The 14520-nt window shown below is 40.0% G+C and overlaps 1 protein-coding gene across 3 annotated transcripts in view; it reads left to right on the plus strand.

Moving 5' to 3' along the window:
- GRIA4 (glutamate ionotropic receptor AMPA type subunit 4) overlaps nucleotides 1-14520 on the plus strand; it is a gene marked incomplete at both ends in the record, with an annotated part of 215918 nt that overhangs the window by 124823 nt on the left and 76575 nt on the right. For all 3 annotated transcript variants that reach the window (XM_082279260.1, XM_082279259.1, XM_082279261.1), the window contains one exon: nucleotides 1238-1422. In XM_082279260.1, coding sequence (XP_082135386.1) covers nucleotides 1238-1422 — 185 coding nt within the window. The remainder of the gene's footprint in view (nucleotides 1-1237; nucleotides 1423-14520) is intronic.

Consider the following 14520-nt stretch of genomic DNA (forward strand, 5'->3'; position numbering starts at 1 on the left):
CCCTGGGCAGCCACATCACTAAGGAAAATTTTTAAGAGGTTAAATCTTTCATTTAAAGCTAGTGGGGAAAATTCTGCCAGATAATGAGTTAAAAGCCACAATACTTCCTGTTGTGGTTCTAAACAGAAGGACCTTCTCTGAATTGTGTCATTTGTATGAGCATGTTATTGAGAAACATATCTGTTCTGCTGTTCTTTTTGTCTTTTTTAAACATTAACTCTGGGTGTGAGGTGTACAATCTTCATTTCTTTAAACAAATTCCTGACTTACTGTGGATGAAAAGTAAAATAATACATGCTTTCTGCTTTAGGAGTTGGTTAGGCAAGTCAAGATGAGGCTTGCAAGCTGTCCTAAGTCATGTCATAAGCTCCCCTGCCGCCTCTGTACTGCACATCCCCAGTGAGAAATAAAACAAGAGCGGGAAGAAGGTGAGGGGCTGGTGTGCCAGGGCAGCCTGAGACTGCAGACAGAGAGCCTGCCCTGCAGGTCCAGGGGGAGACCTCTGACAGGACACTGCCTTTCCCATCTGTGAATGGCCTCAAAGACAACACGGGTGGCGTCAAATAGTGGTACAGATAAAGAGCAATAATCCTGCCAGTAGTAACAGTTAATGCTTCTCTGGTGCCCTTCATTCATTGACCTCTAATCTCTTTACATACATTGATTCAAGCTATATGGAAGCTCTGTAATAGTTTAATATAATTTCTATTCATACTGGCATATAAATGTGTTGTATAATTAAATGAAACAAAGACTTCTTCCTAGGAAGCATTAAAAGCTGCTTTTAATGCTAGGAAGCATTAAAAGCATTAAAAGTGTTGTTATTAAACCAACCCAAACTGAAGCATTTGAATGCTTTTGTGGTATGCAAATGCTTCCTCTGAATGAGCGGGCTCAGATTTTTCCTTTGCTGTGGTGAAATGCCCAGATACGGAAACTTTACAAAACTAATCTGAGAAGCTGAATCTGGTGCTTGAGTGGAAGAGTTTGTTTGTATGAATCATATGGCGATTCTCCATAATGCTCACTCCCAGCATTCTGATCACAGCCATTGCAGGTTTTGTTAATTGCGTGCTGTGTGCTGATCATGACAAGCAGCATAGGTAGGGATACAATTATTGTCTTACTCCCTTCCCCGCAGGAACAAATGTTAAGAGACCTAATATTGATTGAGGACAATTCCTATTCGAAAAACGCAATGATTGTGTTACTAGTGTATTGTATCCTTCTCTTTTAGGTTATTCAATACTTCAAGCAATTATGGAAAAAGCAGGACAAAATAGTTGGCAAGTCAGTGCCATCTGTGTGGAGAATTTTAACGATGCCAGCTACAGGCGGCTTTTAGAAGATCTGGACCGAAGGCAAGAAAAGAAATTTGTAATAGACTGTGAAATAGAGAGGCTTCAGAATCTCTTAGAACAGGTAACACCTGCTTTTAACATTACTGTAAACATATTACTGAAACTCCAGATGAGATTGCATTTTGTTTATTTTCTCAATGGAAATTAAACTGATTTTTTTTTTTTTAATTTTTTTACTTCATGGGCCTATATTTGTTTGTCCACTTGCCTGTTCCATTTTCTTTTCATATACAATACTTCTCTTAGCAGCTGGCATGCCAGGGCAGAAAGCCCCTCCGTTCCTCCTCAGGAGCTTGGTGGTGAAAGGCGCCAGCAGTCAGGGCAGCTGCACGTTTGGTCCCACTTTCCAGCACCTCCATGCCTGATACCTCCTGCATCAGGGTCAGAGGGCTGGTGGAACAATATGGTGTTGCAGAATTGCCAGTGTGCTCTTAGTCTGTACCTTCATGGGGGTAATGCTCTGTTTTGTTCGAGAGAAAAAAAAATCATGTTTAAGTCCTTTATTCTTTCTATTTGCCAAGTGCCATAGGTCATGTATTTCTAACCATAAAAAAGCCTCAAAATAGTTGTTACAAATATATAAACTGATAGTTTTAGCACCTTAGCAGGGTGTTTAGGAACATGAAGAGCAATAGAATAAAAGTGCTATTGGACTCGGAAAAGAGGTCAGGTTCTTCCATCTGTTATTCATGGAAAAATGCTACTGGGGAAGGAAAATACTGGGTGAGACAGACTGGCTTGAACTGGGTAGTATCGCTACGAGTGTGCAAAGTGAATATCAAACCCTGCTGCTCTGACGTGGCCAATCTACCTCTATATAGTGTTCATGTGTAAGCCCTTCCTGAAATGATGGAAAAAATTAAATGATGCTTTGAAAGAAAAATTTTGTCAAATAGCAGGAAAATAACTTATGGTTAACTATCTGCTTCTCTTAGGATCCCGCATATTACATTGCTGTGGTGCAAGTTCACTGTTCAGTGCCTCCTGCTGCTGCAGGAATTGCAGGGAATGAATGCCATCTGCTGGTGCTAGACCCTCTGCCACCATTCAGCTTCTCTTGGTTAATGCATTAGAGAACTTCGAAGATTTTGTTGCAAAACCATTCATGATGCATCTGTCTCTGAAGTCACTGAAAAATGAAATGTCATTTTTGATACAGAAATTCATAAAATAGTACTCATAAATGCATAAAATAGTACTCAATGTCATATATACATCAATTCTGCTTTCACTGGCAGAAGGTAAAGAGGGAAACTGAGAATGAATAGTGTGGCTGATATGACAAGGACTTTGACTATTGCCAAGAAAAGAACAGACAATGCTGTGTTTCTACAGATAGCTCATTTGGCCATTATATTCTTCTTTATTCTGAGCGCCGTTACGTTTTAACGGATACTTTCTATGGCTTCTAATGAAATCGTCCCCCAGTTCAGCCTACATTATAGTAAAGCAGAACACCTATGTGGGGGTCTTCTAAATTACATTCAGGAAAACAATTTCTCCCTCAGCTCAGTGTGTGCACATGATGGTACCTGATTTCTTTTACATGGCGTGAAAATGTGACATAGAAAAAGTACGTTCTGTTACCACAAGTCTTGAAGTACACCCACCACCCTGCGTAGGTGATCCTACTGACTATCCACTCAGTTTCAAAGGAAAATGAGGTCACTGAGTACATGTTTGGATCTCACTGATCTCACGTGTACATTTTACTTGCATCCAGGAGCTGCTACTTATTTTCCTTCTAGATCAGCACTTGCATAGTGAGTTCGTACAGGTCTGGATTTTGCATAGGTAGTTAGTGCAGGCATGCTAAGAAATAAAAATGGAGTGTGTGGGCACAACAGACTGAATGACATGGTGTGTTTGTCTCACACCTCTACAGGACAAGCCTGAAAGCTAATTGAGCTGTTTTTTCATTAACTGCACAGGGAGAGTTGAGGGTAGGAGTTAACACCTAACATGCAGCATACTTGTATCACTTTTAGGAAGTGATTTATCTGGCTACTGTCTAATTTTGGGTGGGATAAATTTTACCTGGGAGATGAGATTTTTTGTGCTTATGCTTATTTGCTCCTAAGTGTAAAATCTTTGCCCTAAATCTGTGCTAGTGAAGTGAAAGAAACTGGCTTGTGGGCTTACAGATTTTTTTTCTTCTCTCAGTAGTCACTGTCTATGTATATAACATATATATACTTACATTTGCATGACCTAATTAAATTGGAATTCATATATCATGTGAATTGCCTTCTTCCCCAATATGCCTGGAGATTCTCTCCATCTTTCTAAGGAACAGTCACTGTAAAAGTAGGAACGGCATTAGAGCCAGGCTAGAGAAAGTGTGCAGAAGAGCTCCAGCTTTACTCTCCATTCTGGAGGTCCTCATCTTCCTAGACAGGCTGACCTACAAATGGGCCTGAGGTGCTGGTTTGGGGTTCCAATATGACCTTCAAAGACCAAATGCTGCTTTTTTTTAAAGGATGGGCAGTCAGAAGCAGTCTCAGACACAGAAACATTAAGTTTTCAAAAAATAGGAAGGAAGAAATTAGCAAAAATAAATTAGCCCAATGTAGAAAATGAAAAATAATAACCATTTTCAAATATCAGCCATTGACTTTTTCCCTTTGCTTGAGGGCTTTAATAACCTGTAGCAGACAGGTAAGGTGGCTTCACAGATGGACTAAAAGTTGGCATGTTCTTCCCTGCATGCACAGAGGAATTGATTAAGCTTCAGTGAGTCTAATTAACTCAACTTCTTTCCTGCCTAGTTCTCCTGTAATTGAGAGCCTAAGTTGTGACTATACTGTAATACTTTGCAATGTACAAGTAAATGTTCTGCAGAACATTTAGGAAAAGTAATTAAATCTCAGTAATGAGACCATAACTCAAAGTGCTTTGCCCTTAAATCTACGCTAATGAAGAGAGGGAAGCTGGCTTGTGGGCTTGTGGGTTTCTTCTCAATTGACCGCTCATGTACATACACGTTCACACTTCTCATGACTGCATACCTCAAGCAGTGAAGTCTGGGCACATTTTCACTGGCTGTGTTGTAGAAGTGAGCTAGTGTGCTCCTCCCCTGCCCATACCTGCTGCCCACTTATCTGACCTGGTATTTTCTGCTTGCTGCCCTCTTCACCTGCCAGCAGAGAAAAACAGCACCTTGCTATTTCCTCACTTCTTGTACCACTTTATTGTCACCATCTCCTGTTTCCTTTTGTCTCCTGTATTTCTTAGTTTATTAGTTTTTCTCATTTATTTTTGCCTCTCCACGTACCTTGGTGTGTGTGTAGAAGCTACCCCCACACTGTATCTGAGACTTGTCTTCACAAAAGACTTCTCTCCTGGAACCCAGTGAGGTATCTGAATTCCAGACTCCCCCCGTGCACAACCCAGGATGTGCATTTTTTATCATGAGGTCTTCCTTTTAGGTTTCATGTAGCTGCGACATTTTGGGCAGGGCCAAGTCTGTATTTCTTTTTATAGTGAAATACAGAGAAATGCAGTTTCATTTTCAGATTTCCTTTCTAGAAAGGGACAGTAGGGCTGGCATTACATTAAATCCAGAAGATGGATTCAGCCTGCACTCAAGGGCTTATATCTGGTTTGCTTGGATTGCTCCCTCTTGTCTTCATCTCAGCAAAGGTTTCAGACTTTCCCTCTCGAGGATATGCCAAGACTGTGATGGTTTTCTTATTAAAGCTGTGCTGCTCTTCTTTGGTCATGTTCACCCACGCAAGACTGAATTGGAGGTATTTGGGGATTATTGGAAACATTTTGCTTGGGTTTGGTGTTAGTGCCAGTTGGCATGGCTCAAAGCCCTGTTTAAACAAAAGACTGAAGCAAGGCATCCATTTCTGCACACATCAAAGAGTTGTTGCCTCTATGATCAGTAAGAGAGACAGTGTCTTCAGCCTGAGTCAGCAGATCTCCACCTACACTTACTAACCTGCTGTAACTTAAACCTACCAAGATAACTTTAGCTCCTTTTCATCCTTTATTCTCAGGGTGGTGAAAGAACACCTTACCTTCTTAACAGCTTACAACAGCCATAACCAGGAAAACCTTTTTGTTACTGGAAGTGAAACTCATCCTTCACACTCCTCTGGCAGACCTTACCATCCTGCAATCTCAGGCTCTGAAAGATACCACACAAACACCAAGACTATTGCCAGAAGTGTTTTGTTTACTTGCCCACTTTAAGTGATGCACATGATTTGCCTTTGGGAGGGGGAAGCAGGCCTGCACCCATTTTAATTGACCAGTGTAGTCGTGGTGTGTGGCTGGGGGAGGTGTGGCTCTTGGCATGGACTGCTCCCTCCCCATGCCCCTTGTACTTGAGGCAGACCCACAGTCTGTAACACAAGGGGGTTCAATGCTTGACATAACCACTGCCGCTCCCCTGCAGAAATAACCCCAAACCAGTGTGTTCCGCTGCTGAGCAGGAGCCGCAAAAGCAGTAAAAATAAGACGGAAAGTGTCTCTGTCAATGGCAGGGGGGTTGGAACTCAATAATCTTTAATGTTCCTTCCAATTAAAACAATTCTAGGATTCCATGATCTTATGAAGATCTGTTCCATGTCAGTTTTCCACACAGCTTCCAGAAAGTGTGTTTCCATCTTGGAGAAAGTACATCTGTGCTTAATGGTAATAGAAAACTTTTTATGCTTAACAGAATGCATTCTAGAACCTTGTAAGTGATCTAAATCTGATTCGGGTCTCCCCAGTTTATTTACGTGGCCCTTTGTTTCACCTGTTCATACACAGCCATAAAAAAAATGTGGAACAAGTTTTTAATTCAAAACATAAACCCTTTATTTATGTTGCATAAGTGACTAGAGACAGAGGCAAAGCCCCATTTTCCTACAGGCATGAAATTAGGGATTGTTTTTACCATTACCTTTACAGATTACTAGGACAAGACAGAGAAAGGGAGCTAAAACAAAGACACAGAAAAATAAAATTATATCTGCACAGTTTAATGTAACAGCTATAGCTTATATAGCAGAATGCATTTCTAGTGATTCATTTTCTGTCAAGGACCGTTATGTCCTTGTTTACCGACATCCCTTTTTTCACGGCGCTTTCAGCAGGTGGTCTTTTAAAAGCACAAAAATATTCTGTTAGAATGAAAGGATGAAAGTCAGTGAAAGGGATGGAAAATTCTCTGCTTCTGTGTCTCTTCTTTACAAGCTGTGTTCCTAAAGTGCTGCCATGAATTTAATACAAAGAACTTTCTGCTTAAGATGAAACGAATGCTTGAAGCCCATTGTAACATCATTTCCATTTCCTTCCAACTAATCCACTAACACTGGCAGCAAGCTGTACAGCATGTGAGCAGTCCAGGCCAAAGGAGTCATTTGCCACATACGGCACAGCAAGAAACACACAACTGTTCATTGAGAGTTTTGCTTCTTTTCTTACCCCTTCTTTTCGTTTTATTTTTCTTCCTGCCTTTTAAAAATAGTTAATCTGTTCGCATTTTTTCTCATTCAGTGAAAATCAGAAGTCAAGTCAGCCTAGGGCTGAAGGGTATACCTACTAAAATTAGAAAGTTATTACTTTAAACTTATATGTATTTATTGAGTTTCTATCTGAAATGCAGAATCCATGTTTCAAAATAAATATGCCAACAAAATATTTATTACTGAGAAAGCTCAAACAAAACTAATCCACACACCTATTTAAACTGAAGTTATGAAACCCCAAGACAGGCTTCCCAATCTAACAAAATGGTTATTTTTTCATTTTTCCCCTACAGAATTTTATTCACATTAGTATTTATTTATTGCTTGATTTGTATAAGTACAATCTGAAACAATCAAGAAACTACGTATAGCAGATGGAAACAGTGTTCAGAAGTACTAAAACAAGTGATAACCCTTTGGTTTTTCGTGGGCTCTGTTTTTCTCCTAGACCACCACTTCCACAAACACCATAAAAGTTTTCTTCCCAGAAGTGTACTGAGCAAGAAGGCAATGGCAATTACTATGGCCAATTAAGAAATGTGTGGAAGGTGTCAGCACCCATGGGCTGACTAGGAGCTGTCAGACAGGAGGTGTAGTGTCCTGGTGCTTCCTGTCCTTTCGGTGGCTAAAACAGATGGGTCTCTGTTCTCCACCCAGTAGCCCATATTAATAAGAACTGTACAGACTTAATGCCTTAGATGTCTTAAGCAATGTCTTAAAGATATTGTCTTCCTTTCAAATATAGCTGAAATTGCCTAATGTGTTAAAAAATATTTTACTGGAAAATTGATAAACAGACCCAGAGACAGCTAAGTAGCAGAAAAGTTATTTCCTTAGGAAAGATGACTGAAAATGTATAGCAAAACACACACATTTAAAGAAATGTCCTGGCACTCTCTCCTAAGTTGTACTTACATTTAATTACTTGGGATACTTTACCTTCAGTAAATATATGTCACAGATTTCTTTCATTATTTCTTTGCTATTTTGCAAGCAATGATGAAGTGTAATAAAACAGAGATATCGTGGTCAGATTTGAAGAATATCACAGAAAATAATTTTGAAGATTTTGGTGAAAACACTTTATTTGTTCAGCCACTGTATTTGTTCTTTTTACTTCTTCAGAGACTAATAACCCTTGCTACTGGAGAAGCAGACCATCATTTTCTCAGTCATAGCTGATCTCACAGTTATTTCTTACAGTTTGTTCAGTGCTCAGAAATGTGTTCAGGTATACAATGCAGTCAATGCTCCAAACAGATTTGATAATTACAATGAAAATTGTAAGCTAAGAGTCATTTAGATCATGAGGGGTAGGGTTATTAACTATAAATATTTCAGCCCTTTTCTTCTGGTCTCTGAATATTTTTTTCTTTTTGCTGTTAATCTGTACCAAAAAGACACGTGAAATGATGTAAGGAAGCTTTCAAAAGCATGAAGTGCTGAAATTGAAAGTTAACAGTTTTGTTCCCCTGTCCCTTTTTTTGCTAGAATTCTCACTGTCAGCTCATATTAAGCACTGCAGAGCAAATAAGGCACCAAAAAAAAAAAAAAAATAAATAAAGACTGTACTCCTGGAGCTCTGAGATTTGCTTTCAGACACATTTTGGAGATGGTTTTGAAATTCAGACTGTGAAGCACTGACATGAATAGTTCTATTCCACAAATTTAGTAAGAGAATAATTGGGATTGGAAGTCACCTCTGAAGATCACTCCTGCTGGTCAAGGGGGCAGCCTTAGATCAGGTTATTCATTTGGTCAAATTTTGAATGTTCCAAGGATGGAGATCCCACAACAGTTTTATTTCCTGTTTCACTACTTGGCTACCTCATAGAAAAAAATAAATTCCTCATATCTATCTGGAATTTTGTGTGTTGCAACCTCTGTCTTTTGTCCTATTGTTGTATCCCTTGAGGGAGAGTCAGGTACCCTCTTCCCTACACCATCCCATTGGGTATTTATAGGTATTGCTAAGATCAGCCTGAGCTTTTTGTTCTCCAGGCTGGTCCAGTCACAGCTCTCTCAGCTTCTCCTCATATGACAGATGCTTCAATACCCTTTGTGGTGTTTCTCTGGACCTGTTTCAGTATGTCCATGTCTCTTTTGTACTGGCGAGCCCATCAGAGCTGAGCAGAGGGGCAGGATCACCTCCCTTGACCTGCTGGCAGTGCAGTCCAAGAGGCTTTTGGCTTTCTCTGCCAGGAGGGTGCATGACTGGCCCATGGTAGACTCAAACCAGAAGCCCAGGAGCCTTCTGGCAAAGCCTCTTCCTACCCGGTGTGCACCCAGCCTGTCCTGCTGTGCTTGGTGAGTCAGGCTGAGAGTCAGGCCAAGAAATAAGATGTACACAGAAGAGCTCCTTTGATTTGCAGTACTCTCTTTACACACCTATAGGCAGCTCTTGAGATAGAAATACCTTATGAGTGAGTGAACTGTGTATCATCTTGTATTGAATCTTGCAAACCCATAATGTGCTTGCATCAGAAGCAGCCAGAAGGAATACCAGGGTGATCAGATCAACCTCTGTGCTACATTGTGTGACCACATCTAAAAAGTTCTTCACTAAGCCAGGCAGGTGCTTCTCCAGCATTTTGGTTCCTGATTCTCTGCTGTTGAGTACACTGCTACTTCTTCCTTATTTCTAGTAGCCCTCTAAGGAAGATTTTTACCAGAAATTCAGTTCAGTTGTGTCTCCATAATGACCTTCATGTGAAGCTCAGCAAAGCAAGCTGAAAACACAAGCTAACTGTAATTGCATTTGCCTAGGACCTTTATGTATACTTCTTTCTGAAAGAGAATATTGCTACTTCTAATTTCTGTTTTCTAGGGCTTTTCATATGCAGTAACGTGACAGTGTTTGTTTCTATATTAATACAAATAGATATGTCCATAAACACATCCACATGATGAGGACTATTCAGAAAATAAATGTTTCTCCTTTCTGCATGAGTGGCAATGGATTTCCTTTCTTCTTCCATCTGTAGCAGTCCATCCTCTCCCACTGTCTCCATCTGACAAAGTTGAAACCTCAGCATTCTGTGTGTTCAAAGCCTTCCAATGTCCGCTGGGAACAGCATTTTCTTCTGAATTTTGCATAGTGAATCAGTTTTGCTGTCAGAGATCATCAGTCTAGCTCCTGGTGTACCAGATAGGCTGATCCAGTGTATTTTTTTCTTCACCTTGCTCTTGCCAGCCCATAAGAATTAAATAGGATGTTTCCCAGCAGACAAGGACTTTTCTCAGGTCTGTCAGTGCTCTGTATCATCAAGATCAAGCCTCACTGCTCATCCAGGGCTTATTTGCCTTTAAACAGAGAGGTGAAAACTGTTATGGAGCATCTGGCACAGATTTAACACTTCAGTGTGCACAGCTGAACTGGTATATAATAATAAAAAGAATTACATTGTCCTGTGTAATATTAAAATTTACACATGGATGTAAAGTTGTCACAAAGTACTAGTATCATTAATCTTGTAAAAATTGCAAGCCAATAAACTCTAATTAATAACAGCTAACAATTGTTATTGATAAGCTTAATAGGGAAGTAGCTGCTCAGTGTCTTGAATGCTGTTCACAGTTGTCTAACTAACTCAGTTGTTGAATGTGTTGCTTGACATCGCTGATACCTCAGTCTTAAAGGGTCTTGAGATGTGTTGCTGAGGAATATCATGTATGTGTTTGCACTGAAAACCAAATCTCTCTGAAAGGTAAAATGGAGCAGGTTGTCACAGCAAGAATTAGTAGCAGTAGTAGTAGGAGTAGGAGGAGTAGTAGTAGTAGTAGTAGTAGTAGTAGTAGTAGCAGTAGTTAGTATCACCATCAAAATGAAAGCAAATAAATGTGTGCGCAGAGAAAAAGTACAGAAGATTACATATTCCCCTGCTTCTTGGTCTCCTCTTATTTTGTCACAGGAGTGCTAAACTTGAAAAAGTAATGTTTGACTGCTGAACTTCTCAAAAATGATCAAATTGTAAATTTGGCTGGTTTTAAAAACATTTGTTTTCTCATCTTAGTTTCCAGTGTGTCTACTAACTGAAGATAGCACTTGGCATTTTTGCAAATCATATTTAGATTACTAGCATACTTGATTTAAGATAATAATAAATTAAAACATGATACTTTGCAATAAATTGCAACATAATACAGGAAGGCAAAAATTACCCAGACATCTGAGTTACACAGAGTACTAGCTCAAACATTCCTGCAGAGTTTCTTCTGCTTCCCTGTTTTTTCTGAGCACAGAGGTGTGTTGGCACAAAGGATCACTAGCACAACACAGATGAGTATTTATCAGGAGACAGCATGGCTTTTACATGTAGTTTAGTGGCATAATGTAGATTTCTTTATCTCTTGTTTCAGAAATAGCATGGGATGTCTGCAGTTTTCCCCCTTTGTCTATTAGATTTGCATGAATAAAAGGCAGGTTTAGTTCTGCTCCCACAGAAGCACAGGAGCAAATCGTTAGCCAAAAAATTTGGTATGTGCGCAGCACACAATAGTGTGGGCTGGCAGCAGCATTGTTAGACTTCGTACCACTTCAGGGACATAGCAACAACTCTCTGTGTATCTCAGTCCCAGAGGAAATGGAAGATTCATAAAGTGCCTTTTCTTCATCATTCTTCACTCTCCATGCTTTTTTTTCCCTAGAGGTCTATGGAGTTGCTTCTAAGCAACACTATAATGTCAATGCAAACTGATAGTTCTTCTCCTTGAAGGAGCTAGCTGCCAGCACTGCCACCAGCAGTTTCCTCACCTTGCAGAGCCAGGAGGAGCTCTGCATAGGCTCATTTCTGTGAAGCAGCTGGGATTTTGCATACAGTATTTGTCCCACATTGCACAGTAATAAGAACTCATTTTGTTATTGTGGCACACAATGGATGAGGTTTGGACATGAGAAATAGGTTATTTCAGTTACTGAAAGAGCAAATAGGCAGTAGGAGACAGAGGATGAATAGGAATGCATCAAAGGATTTGTGAAGTGACCTTCTTCTTGCACCCTTCATCTCTTTACTTGCTTCCTTTTTCCTTACAAGTCTGCGTATCCTATTTAGGATAGGAGTAGGCTTTGAATGCAAACAACTTTAGCAGCAGAAGGAAGCAACTAGCCATGCTCAGGGCACTGGTAAATGACCTTTGAGCCACCTCTCCAGGTTTTCTTCCCCAGCAGCTTCCTGCACTGCACAGGGCTCTCTGCTTTGCCAGCTGGTGGTGAACATGGGGTCTATGTGGGAAGCATTGTTCTCTGCCCAGCCGTGTGAGGGGCAGGTGTGCATACCCCTGTTCTGGCTCAGCACCTGCCTTCACAAGAGAGAAAGAGCCACATCTGCTTTGTTTTTTGCAGCCTTTAGCATCCTCTCTAGTGGCTGTCCACCATTTCCCCAATAAGAATGCCCTTTTCTGAGCACTAGTTGTGAAGATTAGGCTTGTTTCTCATTTGCTTTTTTTATGGCTTTGTGAAAGATTTATCCTGGCTTCAGATATTGTATAAAATCCCACTTCAGTTGTGGTTTATATCATCACCATTTCTGCTGCAATATTTCAGGTCAGGTGTCTATCTTCTGTCTTTAACAAGTCTCCACACTTTTTATATTGTGTTAGACAGACTTCACTTTATTGCAGGTGTTCTTTTTCTTAAGGCAGTGGATTGTGACACAATAGCAAAGAGGAAAGCCTTTGTTAAAGTCCAATTGGTAATGCACAGCTATCACCCTTTGAAGAGATTTAACTGAAAATAAGTCCTTTTCACTCCAGCTGTACTGACCTCCATCTTCTAGAAATCATAACAAGGAACATTTCATGCTACAGAAGTTAAGCATTCTTCTAAAATAATTTATGTGCAATATCCATTTCACAGTAGTAGAGAACAGAGGATGACTTGGGGCCAGGTTCTCTGTTCAGATGCTGATGCAAGTGTGCGAATGGTTTTATCAAAGTCAGTGACCTTGCTACTCACAGAAAAAAAAAAAGAAAATAATCAAAGCAGACACTGGTAGCCCTTCTTTTCAATAGTAGGACAGTTTCTGAATTTCCTAGACTAGGCTATTGTTCAGCTAAATGGAAAGAACAGTATTGTATGGTAAAGTCACAAGGTTCAGAGTTGTGTCAAAAGCCTGAGTTGGATCTTACTGGCCCTGCTTTTACCAAACTTTAAACTCAGTGGTGTAATTCTAGTTACTTTTGATTACCACAGGAATTCTGAAATCAGAATAGGGCATTTTCATAATTGTGTTATAGTAAATCAGCAACTAAAAATTACCACAATGCATTGTTCTTTTTAGTTTCTTACATGTCAATGCATTTTATAATGTGATTAGATCCTAATGTTGATTTGGGTTTTTTTTGAAGTTCACCTTTCTGCAGACACTTACATAAACAGTAATATTTGGGAAAAAAAAAAAAAACAAAATTGTGTTAGATTCTGAAATAAACTTGATATCCTGATGGCCTTAATATCTCACCTTTTTTTGATTCTGTTCTGTTTCATTTACAGAAATTAGGTATTCACTTATAGTGGGACTACAGGGTAATATATGGAACGACTGTTGTCTTCCCTGTTAATGGCAATTTGGGAAGCAGATTGTATTTTCTTTTTCATTCTTAATACCGATGACTATTTAATAATTTCTTCTATTTTACAAATGAGCGTATAAAAAAGCTCCAATTTTAGTTAGTAGTCACCTTGGTCATTGAACTAAACCTGCAAATCAACATGAAATGAAGGCAGTTCTCACTGCTCAGCCTTTTGTTGTGTGAATCTGCCACGGGCCCCACAGGTGCTCAGGCCCTGTCTAAGTGCAGCCCACAGGTACAGAGAGTATCTTTCGGTGTCAGGAATGGGGTTTTTTTCGCAGTCAGTCTCCTAGTTCCTGAGTTTCACATCAAGGTTGCACTGCAAATACATGAACTGGTTTTTGTTTGGATGAGGCTGAACGAGATGTGCCCTGAGGTGTAGTGTGAGTTCAGTCTGGTGACCAGATTAGAGGGAGTCCATGGTAAATCCTGAAATGTGTGCTGTGGATGCCAGCTCCTTAGCACCAATACTTTTGCAGTACAGATCTTACCCTGTCAGCTGCCCTGTTTGCTAATGTAGATGTTAGACAATGCCACTCTGCCTTCCCTCTGGACTGCGATTGAACTTGGGCCTCTTGGTCTGAATTTAGGTGTGCACAAGGAACTACCTGGGTTTTCAAAGTGCCCCCAGATTTAATGAACTTCTATAGCAAAGGCTTTCTGGAACACTCAGCTGTCAAAATCTCAGGCCTGTTTTGGGTTCTGGGTAATATCTACTCTTACATGTATGGAATGGTGGAGGTCTCATCTCACAAAACTTTAGCCACTGTTAAAGCACAGAGAAGGAGAGTGTGAGAGTTCACATTCCAGACTGAGTAGCTATCAAGCTCCTTCCCCTGTTACAAAGAGACTTAAGTTCATTGCCTCAATGTCTCTCAGGGCAGAAGTGCAGTGAAGTGAAAGGGGGTTGTTCAGGTAGCAAGAATTCATATCCTGTTTTGTAGATCATAATCTGCAGCTTCGAGTTTTTGAGAAAGAAAAGTGGCTGCGTATATATTTTGGAAATTCAAAACTATGAGATGTTCACAAAAAGCTATTTCACTAAACAGGCAATTTTTCCCTAAACTATAACCAATTCCTGGTTTCAACGTCTGTGTGACCAGTAGCTATAATACTTTCCAAAT

Source organism: Coloeus monedula (assembly GCF_965178545.1).
Source record: "Coloeus monedula genome assembly, chromosome: 3".
Taxonomy (NCBI): Eukaryota; Metazoa; Chordata; class Aves; order Passeriformes; family Corvidae; genus Coloeus; species Coloeus monedula.